The sequence below is a fragment of the Aptenodytes forsteri genome, unplaced genomic scaffold (genome assembly GCF_000699145.1).
Source record: "Aptenodytes forsteri isolate BGI_AS27 unplaced genomic scaffold, ASM69914v1 Scaffold54, whole genome shotgun sequence".
In the NCBI taxonomy this organism is placed as follows: Eukaryota; Metazoa; Chordata; class Aves; order Sphenisciformes; family Spheniscidae; genus Aptenodytes; species Aptenodytes forsteri.
Genome location: NW_008796044.1, coordinates 5,681,213 through 5,701,488, shown reverse-complemented (window position 1 = coordinate 5,701,488; position 20,276 = coordinate 5,681,213). Strand labels below are relative to the sequence as shown.

General features: G+C 37.1%; 1 protein-coding gene across 3 annotated transcripts in view; it reads right to left on the bottom strand.

Moving 5' to 3' along the window:
- The window catches only part of GABRB2 (gamma-aminobutyric acid type A receptor beta2 subunit), a 180,857-nt gene that overhangs the window by 66,701 nt on the left and 93,880 nt on the right, over positions 1 to 20,276 (bottom strand). For all 3 annotated transcript variants that reach the window (XM_009285716.1, XM_019473825.1, XM_009285717.1), the window contains one exon: positions 10,094 to 10,176. In XM_009285716.1, coding sequence (XP_009283991.1) covers positions 10,094 to 10,176 — 83 coding nt within the window. The remainder of the gene's footprint in view (positions 1 to 10,093; positions 10,177 to 20,276) is intronic.

Here is a 20,276-nt window from a genome sequence, read left to right as displayed (position 1 = left end):
TTGTCATTCAGTTATATGACTTGTAACTTACTTTTTTACAATGCACAGCACTTACATTCTGTTTCAGATTAATAACAGTGAACACTTATTTCTGAGGCAGATGCAGCATGCCAGGACAGGATAAACCAGATACACAGCGTTGGCCCCTTTCCACAACTGCAATGAAACTTCTTCACTGTTAGGAGGGTCAGGCACTGGAACAGGTTGCCTAGAGAGGTTTTGCACTCTCCTTCCTTGGAGTTTTTCAAGACCAGACTGGACAAAGCCCTGAGCAACTTGGTCTGACCCCAGAGCTGACCATGTTTTGGGCAGGTTAGACTAGAGACCTCCTGAGGTCCCTTCCATCCTGATTTATTCTTGAAGTATGCCTTGAAATATAGGCACATATTAATAATCTACTTAGTGACTTCTCTTTCCCCCCATAAAAAGCAACACTGAAAACAATACATCCAAATTATTAGATACGAAAAAAAAAAGACCAAAAATCCCCAACCCTTTTATAAATACAACATAAATGATTGAGACTATGGTCGTTACGACTTCTCTCAAATACTTAGATATCCTTCCCTTTATAAATGTTCTTTCACAAAACATAGTTTTGAGGATACTTAGAGTAATAACAGTATTATTTACATTTAATTTTGACTCAGAACAAATGCACATCATGAGAAAGTTTATCTAAGAGTTAAGATTTTTCATACATAAAAATAACTCTTTATGCACATCATGAGAAAGTTTATCTAAGAGTTAAGATTTTTCATACATAAAAGATATAACTCTTTGGAATTTCCATCCAAATAATTTTGGACAGTGTGTCAAATACATGTTGAATACTATGAGTGGCATATGTGTCAGGAATATTTCTAAAACTAGAATAATTTCCTTGTGTAGTATTCCTTTTATGACTTGCACACCAATGCAATGCCTTAGCAAATTTGCAATTGCATTTTCTCACTTCAATTATAGCAGCATTAGACTGATAGAAGATGACAACTAGTTCCCCTAGCTGCCAAAAGTTGGATAATACTATGACTGAATTATTTTTAAATGAACTGCTACTATTGTAAGCAATACTAACTCTGAACTCAATATATAGATTTGAGGCATAGGAAAAATGCGACTGCATCCAGTAACAGAAAGTAGCTTATATTTTTCTAGACACAGGTGGAATTTGAACAGTCTGAACTACCAGTACCAAATAACATGAGCAACTGAACAAAACTAACTTTGTTTCACAAAGCTCTCATCATTAGAAAGGTGCAATATACTGATCAAAGGAATGAAAAGATTGTGATGTTTAACTTTGCCAATGCTTCTGCTAATTCCATTTCTTCTCTGTTATTCCACCAAAGTAAAATAATGTTTCCCAGTCTTGTCTACTTGAAAAGTCAACCTTTCTTCCACTCAAACCAAATGTCATAATCAAAACAAAAGATGATCTTATTCACTCCGGCTTCTATTTGCTGAAACAAAAACAATGAAATTGTTTTCCCATTCAGTGACCAAAAATGAAATATTTTTCATTTGAGCACCAGTAAGAAAAGTAAAGGAAATTCAGAGTTTGGGAAAAACAAAACAAAAACACCCAAACAAAAAACCCCAACCCTGCTAGAGAATACAAATATTTCTTCCCTTTAATAGGAGCCACTGAGGAAGATTAAGCTCACATTTGAGCGATGAAGCTCCAATTCCTACTCTAGAAACTTATGCCAAATGGAACACTGTCAATGGAAAGTGACCCAATACAGAGCACACTGCAAGTCTGGTCATTTGGCTTGTCCCTCAAGCAGCAAATTCAATTATCTTCAAACAGAGGAGGAACCTAAATGAGCATTGCTACATCTCACCTGAGTCTCTGCTGTCAGTGAGGAAAGACGGGACACTGTTTTCCAGTGTAGGGTAGGAGTTGATCCTGTTTTGTTTGTTGCTGTTGTTTTGTAAACAGGCCAAAACTGCTTGTCAAATTTCATCTGAATTCGCAGTTTTATGATGATTCAAACCTGCATTTTCTAGTCTCTCCCCCACTGAAGTAATTCAGCGTTAGCATAACTATTTGAATTGCTGTTATCAGTGGCCAAGTGCAAATACAGATCAGACTGATAACAGACTCAAACAACTGCCTTCTTGTTCCTAGATATTTTGAAAAACAAACAAACAAACAAAAACATTCTTTAAATGTATGTAATCTAATTTGATGAAGGAAGGACAATTACAGTTACCCAAGAAAAATACTTCTCATTGCTGAAACATCCTGATGAGTAAAAGAATATCTGAAGCCACATACGGTACTGCTTATTATTTAAATTCCAAAAACTAAGGTATCCAGACAGATGCTTGTCTTGGCCCTTAAAATTAGGGATAAATAGTTAATAAACTATTTTTTGAGATAAAAGGCTCAACGTTTTGAAACTATTTCCTGGGGGAGAACCATCAGACAAAGGGTTTTGGCCATTAGCTACATCTTCATGAGTTTCTCAACTGATTACTCTTTGCTTCTTTGCCTCCAAAAGACATCAGGAACGGAATATAATTTGATCAGTGGGTAAAAGGTTAATCAATGGAGTGTATTTTGATTTCTCACAAAGATGAATTGATACTTATTTTCTGTAAAACAGTGAGAGAGATGCTGGAAAAAAAAACTATTTTAGAAAATAAAATTACTGTAGAAACATATTTCAGTTTTCACAGGTATGTGATCACTGCAAGATAATCACTGTCCCCGTTGCCTTCTATAGCATGAGACCTGAGGTCAAGTGATTCCAGCATCTGATAAATATTACTATTTCATAAAAGCTGTACCATGCTGAAGAAATTATTTCATTTTGAAAAAGATAATTGACTACTTAAGTAAAATGATACTATGGACGATAAGCCATTATTAGCTTTTAGCGCCACTTCCATCACTTACAATGATGTAAGAAAAAAATATTTTAAAAAGAACACCTAACCTTTAGAAGTTTTTGATTTGTTTTAAATCCCTCCTCTCATTTCTACTTACCTTCAAAAGACAACTTGAGACCTAACATGTGGGCACAGTACTTTCACTCAGTAATTTTGTTTTCCTTGAGGGAAGAAAGGATGGTCTTCTCTCCTCAAAGGAAAAACAATTTTAACTTTTTCTCCTCTGAAATCCATAGTATGTAGGAATTGCAAAGTGAAGGAACATTTCTCTAAATCTGTGAATGAAGTAAAATGACAACTTGCATGGGAATGGGGAAAGACATCACCTAGGTTTATTTATTTATATAAAACTTTCCACATTCAAAGTCTCCTGGTATTAACAGGAAGTTAGATAAATTGTAGTAACTCTGAATTTGCCACAAAGTGGTTTAGTTTTGTAACGAGACATGGATTTAGTTGAATGAAACTCCTGTCAAAAAATGTCTTTTGTCCAATTTTTTTTTTTTTTTTTTTAAAGAAAAAATAAAAACATTTTTGAGGTTTGCTCCAAAAAAAGTCTCCTGGTATTAACAGGAAGTTAGAATTGTAGTAATAGCCTATTTTTTTTTTTTTTTTTTTTAAAGCATAGACTAAAACATATTTGAAGTTTGCTCCTCACAGAAAGCCTGACGGATGTTCTCAGTTCATCATTAATTGGACACATCCAAAGAAAAAAAGCTTGAAAACTGGAAGTGGATTTAGCGCTACATATGAATGCTGAAACATTTCACTCTTCCACAAAAAAAAAAAAAAAAAAAGTAGTAATTGCACATTACTATTTCTATCTGCAAGTGAGGCACAACTGCGACATACAAGTTTTTTTGACAGAGGTTGGAGTAAGTGCATTATTTACAAATAGCACTTTGTTATTTAGGTCATTTCACTAAGTCCTGAATAAAACTTTGTTTAGCACTAAATGGATAGTAAGCCACGCATTACAGGGAAGCAAAACATTGTATGTCAATAATGGTTTTGTCGGTTAAAAAAGAGAAAGGGGGAGGGAAAGGATTATTCTCACATCCCACTGCGAAGTCATGTCTGTTAGCTGTTATGAACTCAATGCAAATAAAAGCTGTAACATAACCTACAGCTGCCACAAGGATAGAAAAAAGTATGACAATTAATATGTCATTAGGCCAAATTCAAGAAATACAGCCACCTTAACCAGAAAATTGCTGGTATTGCCACTTCAAAACAATGGCTACTTATTACCAGGAACAACAGCCTCTGACGTAATGCGACCTCTTGCTGGCAGGAAGATGATGCATGCAGCACTGAGCATATTTTTTCTGCCCCTTTCAGAGATCTGTGTAGTTTCAACTGTGATTCTACAGTTAACAATGATCGGGTCCAACACTTAGAAGCACCAGGCAGCAAGTGAAAAATCGCAGACAAGCAAGCTACTGTTCAACTAAAAGCAATTACTTTTGTGCCTAAACCAAAATAGGAGAACTTGGCAGAGCAATAAATATTAGTGATAGACTCAACATACACCAGATTCTGCCTGAATTGCCTACTGACTGAATCAAGGCTTTAAACCATTTTAAGTACAGCAAACTTCTAATAAAAAAAAAAAAAAAGTACTCCAAGGAAAATAATAAAAATAAACTATAATCTCTTTCTGGCTATGGACTATTTGAACTGGGCCTTTTTTGTTTCCAATAATCCCTTGATAAAAGGCAGGGTTATGTGCAATAAGGACAAATGTACTCTAGCTCAGACTGGATATAAAAAGCAAAATACTTTAGAAATTTTAAAACCATTTGCGTTTTGTCTCTATGTCTTTATGATTCTATATATTCTCCATATTCAACTGTAGAATGATAAAAAAAAAAAAAAAGAGCTTGAAGCTATGAATTTCTCTGTGGAAATCTATATTGCCTATATTGTCCGGTGCTGATAAGCAGAGATTGGATATTAGTATCTTGTATTCCCTTTTAAATTTAACTCCAGGTTGCTTCAAAGCACTAAGAAGCTGTTGCAGAGTTTCTGTTTAATTCTTTGCTCATTTGCAAACAGTACATTATCTTGTTTGTGTTATGAGAGCTTCCAAGATGTAGACTGCTGCAAAGATGCACTGAGTTATAAAGAAAATAAGGAATATAATTCCTTCTTGCCTACCTGCAGGGTAATATACCTTGGATGTTACTTGAGTTCCAGTCTGAAAGCCTGACCGAAGTCCCTGGTTGGGGGGCGGAAGGGAGTTATCAAAACCTTACAAACACTGGTTCACTTTTATGCAATGTGCCCCGATCATACGTGCTGGTGGTTAGTCTAAATTTCCTTCCCCTCTTCAGACTAGCCAGAAGAATCATCTACTGTTGGGGTTTTGTTTAGCCCTTATTGAATCATCCTATCTACACACTTAAGAGGAGTCAAGGATTTCCTGTTCATTGCCAGTATGCATTATGCCACTGAAATTATACCTCTTTTCTGCTCTTCTCAACGTACTTCAGATGAAATTACTAAGGACAAATAAAGAACACAGTACCTGTCCTGAGGAAGCCACACTATAAGCTGATGTTGCTGAAATGGACGGAGTGTGGGTACAGAGGTGAAATCCATCACTGTTTATTAATCTATGTCTCCTCCCCCTCAAAGTGCTGCACAGGTTGAATTGTCGTAGAATCCAAATTAAGACATCCGAACATATAGATGAGGAACAAGGAGGGAAACGGGGCACTTTGATAAGGTCAGCTTCTACTGACAGAGGAATATCCTCCCTGTACAAGAGCCACTATGCAAAACAGACTTAGCTGAAGGGACAAAGGAGACAGGACACATGCTAAACTTCATAAACTGAAAGAAAAAAAAAAATTAAAAGCAGAGAACAACTATTAAGATTCTAACCTTCAGTGGTCCAGAAGTCATGTATTTAGCTTTCCACTTACTGTGAATTGTTGGAAGTGACACGTTCCCGTGGTATCCTCCTTTGCTGAACACCCCACTCCCTGGGGATCGGCAGAGTCTCTTGCCTGGCATCAAGCACATTCGCCTCTAACCCAGAAAATCCTTGCCTGGTCGGTTCCTGGAGTTCTACCATTTGTCCCGTGTGACCTGATTATAACTTTGATCGATGGCCAGAGCAGCCATCTGCAAAGTACTCAAGGCTTAGCAAAAGGCATCTTTGATTTCTTTTCAGTGCCTTAAATGTGCTTGTAAAGTCACCTTGAGCACACAAAGATGACTTCTGTTTCTCCTGTTGATGAGCTTTCAGATGATCTGATTAGAAAGTATTTGATACTGAGCTGCACTGCTATTGGGAGGAATGATATTCTTTCACCTCTGTTCTTTCTGGCTTTTTCTAGATTCTGTTATCGAACGGAAGTTTTTAACTTATCTTAGTGTGCTTCTGTGGCCTTTTTGTCACGAAACAGAAAAAAAAAAATCTAATGATTTCTGATCCAAACACTGCAGGCTGTTATAGACATGAAATATCCTGAAAACAATTATTTCTCATTCGTCAGCAAAGCAGTCCTTCCTCCCCATCTGTGCGCGCTGTTCTGACTCTGCCCTTTTTCCCCAGTCAGTACGTCTGAGTGGCAAGCTCCCTGTTTGATAAGGCTTCAGACAACAGGGCTTTAATGCACTTTTTTTAATGCCACATCTTTAATACACTATGGAAAATGTTTCTGAGAATATGCTTCTAAGGAGAAACTCGGTGTGTTCTTGTTTGTTCCACAAATGGGAAAAAAATAAAAATCACTGTCACAAGGCAGGCATTTTCTGAATTATACCTCAGGATAACATAAATATAGCTATGCCAAACACATTATGAAATAAGAAGGAATTGAAGTGAATTTTTGTCTTTATGTGGTACCACATAATTGAAATGGACAAAGGTCCAAATGTACCAGATGAATCTTGAATGATTACATTTATAAATATTCAAAAGAATCACAATCATTTCTCTCTCTTATGCTAGAGGATGTGCAATATCATATTTTATTTGTTTATAAGAATAAGAAATATTCTTCAAACTCCCTTGTACTCCTTTTTGCCTTTGAGCTCCCACTAGTTTTATGGTTGATTAGCTAAGACATTCCTTTCAACAGTCACAACTCCAGAGAGGCAGGAAACAGCAGAGGAACAAAATTATTCTAGAGCATCATCAGAAACTCGGCAATGCACACTGCAGCGGCAGAGGTAGGGAGCAGAAAGGAGAGGTATTTTACTGAGTCAAGTCAATATTCAACTAAAAGGAAAAAGCTCTCTGTTGCCTGCAAGTTGGGAAACTAAGAAATGAATACACAGGAAAATTGATTTCCCTCCGGTATTATAACCCTGCTATTCAGCGTGTTGGGAAATAACAAAAGAAAGGGAGAAGTAGAATAGCTCAGATTAGACCTCCTTGAAAAATATGGCCTACAGGTTTAGAAGCATCATAGCAAAAGCAAACATTCAACATGGTTCTGCCCTTTAAGGATGAGCAAAGCAAAAAATGATGACAGAGATGTAACTAGCTATACGTGAACAAATAGGATTTCAGTTCTCAAAACTGATGCTCTTTGAACTAACATGGAATAGTCCTCTCATACTTTCAGCATCTAATCTCATTAACACTAACTTAGACTGAAATAGGAAAAATGCTGTCTCTTGTATCTTAATAGATCATACCACCTCCCCCATTTCATTTTTTCTATTTTACATACAACCCTTTTCCACCATAATTTCTAATTTGTAAATTAAACTAGATTTATGCAAATCTAGATTAACAAACATCTGATATTGGCCACAAAGTTCAGTAAACACAGTGACACGTGGAAAAAAGTAACCCAGGCAGCTAAGCAGCCAATCAACTCTGGCATCAGTAACAGGATTAGGGGGGAAAAGGAATGAGGAAGCGGAGAAAGAATGGAAGAACAGAGACATTAACATGTATGGAAATGGGATAAAAATCTATCATGACTTCACTCAAAGGATCTGGCTGGACAATAACTACTTTTTTAAACAAAGTATATCTAACCTGGACTTTATTAAAACATTTGATATAGAACTATCTAAGAACAGACAATTAGTAAAGATATATAAAAGATGTGTAGGAAATTGTACAGCACTGAAAGAATAGATCATGCTCAGTACAGAGAATAATTATAAGCAAAGCTCTTCCTTCTTGGCATTAATATTCTTTAGTATTTGTGTGTTAATGAAATTTCTAATGAAACAAAATCTGCAGGCACTGTTACGACAAAGGATGATCAGAACAAAGATAGCAAGAACTGGATAACCTTGAGGACTGTAACAATATTAAGAACATTGATTTATGTGAACAGTGTTATGAAATGCCAAGTCATCTGTTCTTACTACCATGCAAAAAAAAAATTCTACCAAAAGCTAGAACCCATTGCTGGAAAATGAGTGAGGAAGAGAAAGACCTTACTGTACTGTTCCAGGAAAGACTATTATCTGTGAAAGTTATGCAGTTGTGAAAGATAACTGATCTGGCTTCAAGCTTCTACTCCAAATCAGATGAAAGGGAAATTTCAACCCAGAGGTCCCACATTCTAAGTCTGAACGAGAACAAGTGCTCTCTTTGAAAAGCAGGGACGTAATTTAATTTTCAGTTTTGCATAAGGACTGACCTGGGAGGTATTTCCTGGGAATACTTCCCAGAGTGGGTCCTGCAAGCATGACAGGCAGGGGATATCTAGTTTGTGAAACCCAAGAAGATTCAGGCATCTCAGCAATGCGGAGAGATGGCAAGACTTTGTTGACTGTTTAAACAATGCTGTAAATAGAGAGAAAGGGTGTCCTCTGACTCTCCAGCTTTCCACCTTACACACACAATTGGACAAAAGAAAAATTCCAGGTCCTCGCTACAACAACATTTAAAAGATACCGGCATAGCAAGCCACATTCTCAGTAAAAAACTCTGTAAACCTGAATGCCGTTATGCCAGTAGTTGTCTCGCACATTAAAATCAGCCTACTATACTGGTAAAAGGCTGCAGGTATGAAATTTTGAATCAAATGCTATCAATAGAAAATCTATAAAGAACTGAAAAAACCCCCAACAAACCACACAACAATATTTTATCCATTCTCAAAAGAGCAAAGTCCATCATCACATTTGCCACTTGTGTGTTTCAGCATAGAGAAGGGGTGAACTTTAATGATAAAGACCCATTTTGCTTATTTTATGTGTGTAAATTATTTCAGACGGCAGTGTCACAACTTTAATTCAGGAAAGGATTTTGGCATATCTTTAAATTACACTAAAATGAATGAATCCTGGACACAAATTTAAAGCATATTCTTAAATGCTTTCTAGAATAGGAAGAAGCAGCTCAGCTCTACCAAGTTCTTACCAGACTGTAGGCACAAGCTACTATCATTTTGTATTTCAGTGCACACAGAAATCCCAGTCTTTTATAATACAGAAGTTACTTTAAAAATACACATACTTTTGTGTACTGTGTCTTAAAACATGCCATTGATTTCCATTTTGCTTGCCACATTCAACTTAATAATACACCCCAGCTGAATTACCTATGGTTATCCTGAAAAAGGAAATGTATCTTCAAAGTGCTGATATGATCTTAACTAGAGTGCCAAATAATGCATGCTTACAATTTTGTCTTTATAAAAGTGATCATGAATTGTTTTTTCTCTGATGTACTTAGATTCCCTGAAGATTTTTCAGTGAAAAGAGATTTGAAATTTTATTTCACAAGTTTTATCTACATAGAAAGTTTGACAGAGTCACCAGCTATTAAATCAGTATATATAACAGACTGCGTTGCATGCGTTGAAAGTTTAACTACAGCACAGGGGTTAGAAAAAAAACCCACAAAACACCTATTTCAAGGACAATTCTAACCTCTTGCCATTATTTATAAATGGAAACAAGCTGCCACACAGTTCAGCAGTAATCCTCATGCTCCTCACGTGAACTCCAACAAGGCATTTGAATGAGACTTTTAAAGCTGTAAATTGTCCATCAAAACACAGAATAAATTTTGCTAATCCTTGTGCCACAAATTACTAATCCATCTGGAAAGCTATTTTTTCACATGTGTTTACAAGGATCTAAATGTCATCAGATGGAAAGACAACTAGGTTAGTAGCATGTTAAAAAAGAAAAAAAAAAAGACAGAAATAAAAACTCTGAAGCAGCTGACCACAGAATAAATAGGATTTGCAGAAGTACTTACAGCTCTCAATCTCCAGTGTGCAGTTCTGCTCATCCAGCGGATACCTCCGTAGGTCCATCATACAAGCAGCTGTTGTTGTAATTCTGGGAAGGAAACAGAAGAGTGTGTTAATGTGTCTCATTCCAGTCTTTCTTTGATCACACATAGCTGAAAGAACAAAATATATTTCTACAGGACCAATGCTCTTGCCTATTTTTACTGAAAAACCATATCTGCTGCTTACTGTAACTAATGTTGTTCTAGAAGGTTATGCCAGTCTGGTGGGCGAACAGAGAGCTTCCCCTTTACACATTATTATCACAGTACTGTAAACTTTAATAGTCATCAACCAATTTATCCTGACAAAATGAAGCATGAATTACGATAGCAGTATTTTTATAGTGAAGGACTTCAAGCCAAAAAGGAAAGGCTCAAAGAAAGGTGGCAGAGGAAATATAAAGAGGAACAAAGAAAGACACATACTTCGTATCCTGGGTTAATAACCTAATCCCTTCATGAAACTTAATTCTTCTTTCTTCTGTTCAATAGTGTTTTGTAAATGAAGTATTATTTTATCTTCACGTTAGAAAGCAAACATTTTCAGGGCCATTTTCACAAAACATTTAGACGAAATTTGTGCTTCCAGATTTCACCAAACCTACTAACATTACCATGTGTCAAGCATGCCTTTTAGATGCTGAGAGAAACATCTGTACCGTCAATGAATCTTTTGCTGATAAACTTCAGGGAGGAATATGACCCTGAGCTGGATATGAACCAATTCTCAGCAGTTTAACTGTGTTCCTGTCAAGTCGTCTTAATGCGTAGACAAAAATCAATTCTTAATCTTTTTTTTTTCTTCCCCCTGAGAGCATGCTATATAACTCCGTAGTAATTAAAAAATATTACAATTTGGAATCTACCAATAGTCAAAATAGTATGTCCCGCACATAGTCCACATAGGACCAGATGTCAATTTAGTGCATAAGCTGAGAGGTTTCTAGCCTTTCTTCTCTCCCCTCTACCTGGTAAGAGCCCTTCTCCTACAGCTGCTAGAGCCTGGTGATTCATACAGACTCCTCAGAAACAAGGATTTTCTCCTCTGTGTTAAGTACAGCTGACCGGCCAACTGCATCTGGGGAATCTGCTTCCACACCAGTAGAAAAATGAGCATCGCACAGCACAGCAGCCAACTGTACAAGCTTTCTTTGAGCTGAAGGTTGACCAAATGATTTAGCTCAAATCATAAAATCCAAGACGATGTGGGTGTGCCTCCAAAATGGGACCCAAGTGGATAGATGGAGTGCCTACAGCACACCAGGCACCGCATCATCTGACAGTATCAGCAGCTACATCTTTCCAGGGCATTCATGAGAGACTGGGTGACAAACAGTTTTCTTCTCAAAATCCTGTCCCCCTGTATGAGGGTTACTGGCCTTTCATAGTAGATATTTAGACTGTTCGATAACTGTTTAAAAAAATTCTTTCGCATTCTTCGATCTGACAAGACAGAGAACTCTTTCATTTGACGGACCTCATTCTTTCTCCCTAAATACCGAATAAGAGTTTGTTAGAAGCAGAAAACTACAATTGCCTGAGAGAGGCTCAAAATTCACTCAAAATTGACTCCAGCAATCCTTTCCACAAGGCACTTAAGAAACACTGAAGCTATACAGTCTTTTCATTAGTATCCTTACTGTCCTATCTAACAATGCTTTACTGTCATTTCCAGAAAAAAAATCCCTGTAAATTTCTTCAAAGAAAAGAGAACAAAAGTAGGGGCAAGTTATTCCTATAAACACTTAGTAAGTCCTACCTCCTTCTTGTCAATCTAGACAAGATGCCTTAATTTTACATTTTGACCGTTCACATGTATCGGGCTTTCAGAGAAAAGGAACACCTTTTGGAACTAAGTTATTTCTTCAAGCACTACATGGGTACTCACAGAATTGCTGTTGAAAATGTATTGTTTTCAATCAGTGTGAGTCACCACAAATGCTTCAAAAGAAAGCTTTCTGGAGTGGACAAAAGCAGGGGAAAAGAATCCTTTGGCTCCCCTCAATGGGAGTCTTCCAGCTTTTAACAAAACCAGACTGCTGAGGAATATATGTTTGTTGATAGCAAATGCAAATGGAGCAAGCAGCAGCATATACTATTAAAAAAAACCTCTTAGCAGTTCATACTTGGTTCCTTATTTTAAAAGTTGGAGGGGGAAAAAAAAAAGAAATCAAAGAAATTGCCCTGTTCCAGTATCAATGTAAGATTGACTATTTTGGGACAAACTTCAGGAAAGGTGAAGTGAGACCAGAAAAAAAATTACAGCTCATGTTTTTTGTTTAGTTGGTTTTTTTGGTGGGGAGGTTTGTTGTTTTGTTTAATACCCTCAGTATTGGGTATTAATGAGTTTTAGAAGAATTTCAGTAGTTCACAGAGGAAAAGGCAGGAGCATAGATTTACAGCCAAGGTTTAAGCGCACAAAAGAATCGTGGTAAATATTAACCTGGTTAACTACTAAGTTTTCTAATACCTTCTTCTGCACTAAACACATTCTTCCTACCAGAGTCTACTAGGCCAAGGGCTTCAGCACAGAGACAAAACCACACCTGTGCCACCCGCAGCAAAGTGCATGTTCACGCTGATGGTGGAGCTGAGCACTCACAATTCTGACATATCTTCAGTAGGATTTTTGGGTGCAACAAATACCACAAAAGGGGCCAAAGGCTGCAGCTAACTAGGATAAAAGCTCTGTAGGGAACATTATCAAATCATTAAAAGACACAGTGCCTTACCTCATCAGAAAGTAAAGAAAAAAACCAAAGTGGCACAGTAATGAAAATGATTGGTAGAGCAGAGTTTTAATCAAACCAAAACAGTAGTTTTGAATAATGTATTTAATTCAACTCGCTTGTTCATTCTTATCCATAATGCAAATCCATTGAAATAAAATAAGAAGTCTGTCCTTTCCTCTCTTCGTACCTCCCTCATATTTTTACCTTGACTTTTCTCACATTTATGGTGAAGTAGAAAAAGTTCTCTTTCATCTTCAAAATTATTTAAACAACAAAACTACCTTTTGATAATTCTTAGTGGTTTGCAATTCATGGTGAATAGCTAAACCAAATTACCAATGCAAGAGCATGCAAGAATTACCACCTCTGAATAATTTTAAAGTCAAGACACATGACCTATAACTTTTCAGACAGAGGAAGAAACAGCAGTTCATTATAGCAGCTAGGAATACTTGAAACAGGCATAAAGACTCTTCCCCAGAACAGATCTATTTCAATTTTCATAAAAAGATTAAAAATATTTTTATACAGCCTGAACTAGTGCACAAAATATAACATTGTATTTTGCATAATGTAACCTTGAGAACAAACAACGAAAAGGTGAAAGCTTTTAAGAAACAACACTGTGACTCAATGCATTACAGTCATTAGGGATGATAACAGAATAACAGTGCTATCAGAGAAACACCATATGAAATGAAACACATTACAGAACTGTCTCATACACTAATCTTTTCATCCACCATTAAAGAAAGAGAAACCTTGTGATATTTCATTTTATGATTCCTAACAATGCAAACCAGTCTTCAGCTTCCTCTTTTATGATATATATTTTGAATGTAGACTGATTATGGAGCACAAAAAAAAAAGCAAACCCTAAAGCTCTAAACTGACTAAATAAAGTATTATGAAGTAGACCTAAAGAAAACTTCATGTGTCAAAACAAGCATAGCTACAGTGCGAAGAAACCTGCACCACAACTAACTTGCAGGGAAAGTAAAGTTTGCTGTCATTAATTCAAAATAATTCAGATAAACTATTATTTCTGAGAAACCTGAAAGTCTGCCCTTGTCTCCAAACCTTTGGGGAAGTTCTATGATTCAAATAAGAGCTGGAAGTTGGTACTGCTCCTTTCACAGGCCAAAGTTGAAGGCCATAAATAACTTTTTTGTAACACTTCCAAACTTAAAGTGATGCAGAAAATAATACCCCTAACAAATACTATCCCAGTAGTGCTAATAGTTCTTATTTTTCAGTGCTATGTAGGGGACAGTTTTTCAAAATCCCATAGATTTTGCTCTTCTGACAAGTTCAAGTGGGATTTGAAATTCAAAATAGCAACTTAAACAGTTCTGACATCACCAGTGAGGAAAAAACAGCACTGAAAGACAGGAGAGCAATGCTAATGATACATGGAGATGGACAGAATGCAATTCCCTCTCAGAGCTGCAGTGGCTCTGCAAAGTTATGGGGAATAAGCAGCAATAAAAACTTATCTCTGCCCTGGAAGTTAGCAACCCTGACCTGTAATTACAGGATTACAGACACAACAGAAATGATGAGCAAGAAGGTGACAATTTCAGATAGCTCCTCTGAGTAGAGTGGTAGTATGAGAACTATATAACACTCTCTTAACTCTAGCACTGGCAGATCGTGATCCTATTGAGTCAAAGACAGAGATGAAGCCCAGGAAAATACAAAGATTAATTCTTTCTTTAAATGTATGCACATACATCCTGTCAAAAGCAGTGTGAGATTCTGCTTCAGATTTGCCTATCTGAAGGCAGACTGTGACTCCCCATTAACAATATCAGGAGCAATCCAAAGAGCTTGCAAGGATACCACGCTCTATAACAGACTGCATCTCTTTATCATGGACTTCATAAGAATCCTCTGCACACACTTACTGGGAGTCACAAACTCTCTTAATTAGTTGCTGTAACTATGTACTGCAGCTAAACCCACTGTTCACTTCTGCTTCTTGGAAACAGCCCTGCTGCGTGACAGTTGGAAACATTGGCGGTGGCAGCAGCCAGCAGAACCAATTTCAAAAACGTGGAAATCTGGGAACAAAACTGTGATGTGACAAATCTCTCTCCCGAACAATAATAATGGATTTAGACATATGTGTCAAGGTTGTTAGACATACTAACATATCTACTTTTAAATTAAAATAGATTTATTGCTAATTATTAAGTTCACAGAATTCTTCCTTCTTCTGCCTATTCACGTAAAAGATAAGCTTCCCTTGTATGATCGTAGGTTAAGAGTTGGCTTTAGCAAAGGATAAACAACAGTGACATTTCTACAAGTCCATCATTAAATCTAAACATTCAAGCTACTGACTGCTATAATCTTTCAGCTGTAAACTGCATATAGAGTTTCTCAGTCTAGTTCTATAGGAAAAAAATAGCAATTGTTTTATTGATGTTGATGCCTCAGTTTGAGATTAAATGATATGCTCAGGCTACACAGACTCTGTAATATGCTCTCTTCTAATACCACTTCTCAACATTTCGTGGGTATTCCAAGCTAAGTTCCAACTTAGTCCCCCCATCCAGGACCGGCTATCTAACGACATGTAGATATCTTCCCTCTGTTTCTGTTGTGTGCAGTCCTTGAATAGTTAGGTACTCTCTGAAAGCACTAAGGGTATTTGTTAAAGCTAGAAGGTGCAACCATAAAACAAGTTAAGGATAAGAAGGATAAGATGCTAAAGCATTTTCTAAATGTAATACAAGATAGGAAAAAACCTTTTGTAGCTGGTAAAACACAGGGAGTCAGAACACATACAGAAACTTCAACCTCATTAAGTTTTGTTGTAGTTTATATTGCTGGTAAAAGCAGCATACAAGGTTTTTCAGAGGAAACTAAAATATATATGCCTCTAATCTTTCTTGGGAAGAAGCTCTGCATTTCTCTGCTGAAGGATAGCCTGTTGTGCCATATGCATGCCAGCTGGGAAGAATCATGGAAAACTGGAGAATTTAGCTATTAGTATTTCACGGTAAAGGAATTCTGAATCAGAAGAATCAGAATTTTGTTGCAGATTTCCATGCAACGATGCCCAGTTTTCTGCTATATCTTTCCGCATGTAGCTCTCTAAATTGTTCTTTAAATTAGAGAGCATTGCCTACTATCCTGTCACTAAGTCCAAAACTCAGCCACGACATCATGTTCTTAATTTAAATCCCTGCAAAAAGCACACGACTCTGCAGTAAAATCTCCTGGTACAATAACCTCAGCTTTAGACTGAAGTTATTCAAGCCTTTCTCTGAAGTAATATGTGCTCCTCTAGAAAAAAAACCCATATAACACAATGCAGCAGTTATGGCAGAAGAGCTCAGAGAAGCACTTCATAATTTTAATATTTTATGAATGGGAAATGCATCCTTGTCTTTCAGCATTCACTTCACTTCTCCCTTTCAAAAGAAATAGAAATAAATAAAAGGGAGAATGCTAAAAAACTACAGGACTTACAGAACAATGAAACAATATGAGCACGATAGCTGAGTGACTCAGTATGTGACAACCAACCTTGGAATAAAGAGCTAGTACATTTCCTCCACTTATACAGAGTTCATAGTCTTTTTGCTTTATGACCATCACTTGAAAACTGAAAGTTTTCCTTTCAAATATTTTGCAAAACATGTTCCTTATTCTGGTTGTGAAAATTGCATGTTCATTTCACTCAGATAATGTTAACACTGAAATAAGAAGTGCATTATTTCAGCTTCTTTCTCCTAAAAATTTATATTGCTACCACCCAAAACATGTTGTGTACTACAAATAAACTGTATATACAAAACATCTTTAAACCAGTTGTGTCCTCTTCAACAGGAAAAAAAGTTTATCATTCATAAATTTCTTACAGAAAATTGTATAACTTCATGCATTTCAGAACATATGGAATGCCGTCCTCACAACCTTTCGGGAGGAGTGTTCTAGTAATTCAACTTTATATACATGAGAGTATAAGAAGATTAAAATTTATCGCATTCTCTTTAAAAATAGTTAACTTAAAATTCTGATATTACATTAAATTTAACACAGACTCTCTTAAACTATTGAAGAGAGCTAGAAATTTCTAAGGAGACACATGGATTTGGTGGCTTTTTAATCAATTCTCAGTGCCTGAAATAAGCAGTGCTTAGTTCTAGTGAATATGTTGGACTGTATACGTACCCTACATTAACATTTTTTATTCCAGGATGATAAAGATACAATGTTTTAATTAAATAATTGAAGAGCTAGGGGAAAAAGGGAATACCTTCTCCACAAAATATGCACTGCTTCAATGCACAAATTGTGCAGATACTACTGCTGCTAAAAGCATAGAAACAAGGAAGTACAGATTATCATAGGTAAAATAGTACGAACTTTGCCCACAGGCTACCTTTTTATGTCTTAAGAGAGTAACAACTACAGTAGCACTACCACCCTACAGTGCAACACTTGTCTTTGGAAGAACCCTGCCTTGTTTCCCTCAGGAGCCTGCGTCTGAATGTTAAATCATGTGGGTCTTAGAAAATAGTGTGTAACCCTATCCTCCCCACCCCTGAAATGTCTGCAGTAGTCGACATCGAGCAACTGCTGGACACAGCTCCTCATGGAAACCACCTTCAAGGCAGATGTCGGTGGTGTTTATACAACCTGTGGCTCCCGCACCTTCCTCTGTTAGTGAAGAACTTGTGCTCTGGACAATGAGCTCATGCAGAAACTGCATTCACTTCTTCACTACGTTATTAATCTATACTTTCTGTGACAGATTCAATCCTTCAAGATCCTTTCTTCTCACAAAATGCCACCAAGAATATTACCAATTACTTGCCTATTCAGAGCGACATCTAAGTGGAAGGGATTTTCACCGTTCTGGAGAAAGGAAGTTCTACTCAAGTTAAAAATTAATGTGAAAGTCAAAACAATCTTCAATAGAAAAGGCACATTCAGTTTTATGATTGCAGCTTATTTAGTAATTCTTACAGAAGAAGTAAGATAAGAGCCCAAAGCTCCTGTTCCTCTGGCTTTTGTGAGTCAGAATAAGGCGGCTCATTTTCCACAGGGAAATGTCAATAGAAATAATAAGTTTAAGTGGATTCTTCATAAGCAGAATTACTCTCAGATCCAAAAAGATGGAAAAAAGTCAGTAAAAACCCTCTAGCACAGACCTGAAATTAAGGTTCTTTCAAGAACCTTTACAACAAAGCAGTAACCCATAAAATTCTAACCCTCACAAAATTCTGAGACAAAAATAAAATGAACTGTCCCTGTCCTAAAGCAGGAGTCACACTTTAAAAGCAATCAAACAGGGAGACAGTTAACAGTCAGAATAAAGGCAAACTGTGTAAAGCATAGTAGAATAATAGACACAGGTTATTACTTATTAATTCAATTATGATTAGTATTTTTCATCCATACAGACTGAAAAGCAAGGATAGTTGCACTGCCTCTCTATCTTACTGCAGGATTTCAATTAGACCATTTACTTTCTATGCTTTTTTCCCCCCAATTAAACAATCTACCTTTCTAATTCTAGCTGTCGTGGTTTAATTTCAGTCGGCAACTAAGCACCACGCAGCCGCTCGCTCACTCCCCCCCACCCGGTGGGATGGGGGAGAGAATTGGAAGAGCACAAGTGAGAAAAACTCGTGGGTTGAGATAAAAACAGTTTAATAATTGAAATAAAATGATAATAATAATATGATAATAATAATAATAATACACAAAGCAAGTGATGCACAGTACAATTGCTCACCACCCGCTGACCGGTGCCCAGCCAGGCCCCGAGCAGTGGCCACCCCGGCCAGCTTTCCCCAGTTTATGTATGGTATGGAATGTCCCTTTGGCCAGTTTGGCTGTGCCCCCTCCCAGCTTCTTGTGCACCTCCAGCCTTCTCAGTCGGTAGAACATGGGAAGCTGAGAAGTCCTTGGCTAGTGTAAGCATTACCTAGCAACAACTAAAACATCGGTGCGTTATCAACTTTCTTCTCATCCTAAATCCAAAACACTGTACCAGCTACTAGAAAAGAAATTAACTCTATCCCTGCCGAAACCAGGACACTAGCAAAAAAAGCTCACAAACATAATTTCTTTCCTCTTCACTCTGCTCTAACAGAACTTCAGCGCTGCTAGGAATGAAGTATTTCATCACCTTCTCTTCATTTCTTCTTCTACCTTCTGTCTACACACAACCTGACATTCCCCAAAATGCATCAGAAACTTTTTCAGTGCCATGTCAAAGCGACTGGTACAAACAACCACGGGTGATTTGCTTACCGTGAAAGAGAATGGGTAAGGGGAAAAAAATCCTCCTCTGAGCAGATCTGCAGCCACAGCATTATGTGCTAACGCTGGTGCCTTTGAGTTACCACTATTGTCCAGGCTATTTCTAGTGCCCCATTTATGTAAACTTTCCAGATAGCATTACTCTAGGCCGCCTCTATCTATGACCAAGTCTCAAAGAAATTTAGATTTTTTTTCTCCTGTTCTGCTTTTACTGATGACAAAGAGGATATTCTCCAATTCCTTTCTCCCTGAATAGGTCTAAAAACCAAACTGCCATTCACCAGCTACTCATACTCAGAAAATTGAGCATGTCGAGTGATCCCCAAAAATAAGAGCCACAGATCTCCTGTCACAAGGGAGCTATCCTGACCAATTCGACCCACTACAGCACAGTTACCTCACCTACTGCAGCTGTAATGCACTCTGCACGCCTTGACATACTCTTGCAAAATGGATCTCCTTACCTTTGGTAACAGATATCTCTTTCATTCTCTACCTGAGAGAGGTCAGCCACTATAAAAAATCTGTACTAAATCAAAATTTTTTTTTTCTATTTCTGATGAGAGTTGAAAGCACAGGCAGTAGAGCTAAGCACATCAGAAAGGCCTTCATGCTGATGTAGCTAAAGTCTCTGCTGTCCCCACTTTGCCTCTCCCCTCATGCTTCTTCTAAGCTTAGCACAATGCAACAAGCAAAAAAGAGAACGAGAAACTGTCCCTTTTTGTACTACTATTGAACAAGCTGATTAAATCTACTGTGATGATTCAGTACAATAAACCAAATATCCTTGTAATTGACTATTGTCATAAGATCAATATCTCTAGCTTTGCAAATAAACATTTCAGCTTCAGTCTGGTATTTAGGGAACATTAAGAGACACATAACCAAATACGTAATTCCACCCTACTGACATCCTTTCAAATATCACTGTAATATCAGCTGTCAATAAAGAGAGAATATAAACAAATAACACAGATGATCTTAAAGCTCCAAAGCATCTGAAGTACTGCCCTTAGACTTTACGCCTACTACGCTAACATATCAACACTACCATTGGCTAGATAAGCATGTAGAATTATAGAATAGTTTGGGTTGGAAGGGACCTCTAAAGGTCATCTAGTCCAAACCCC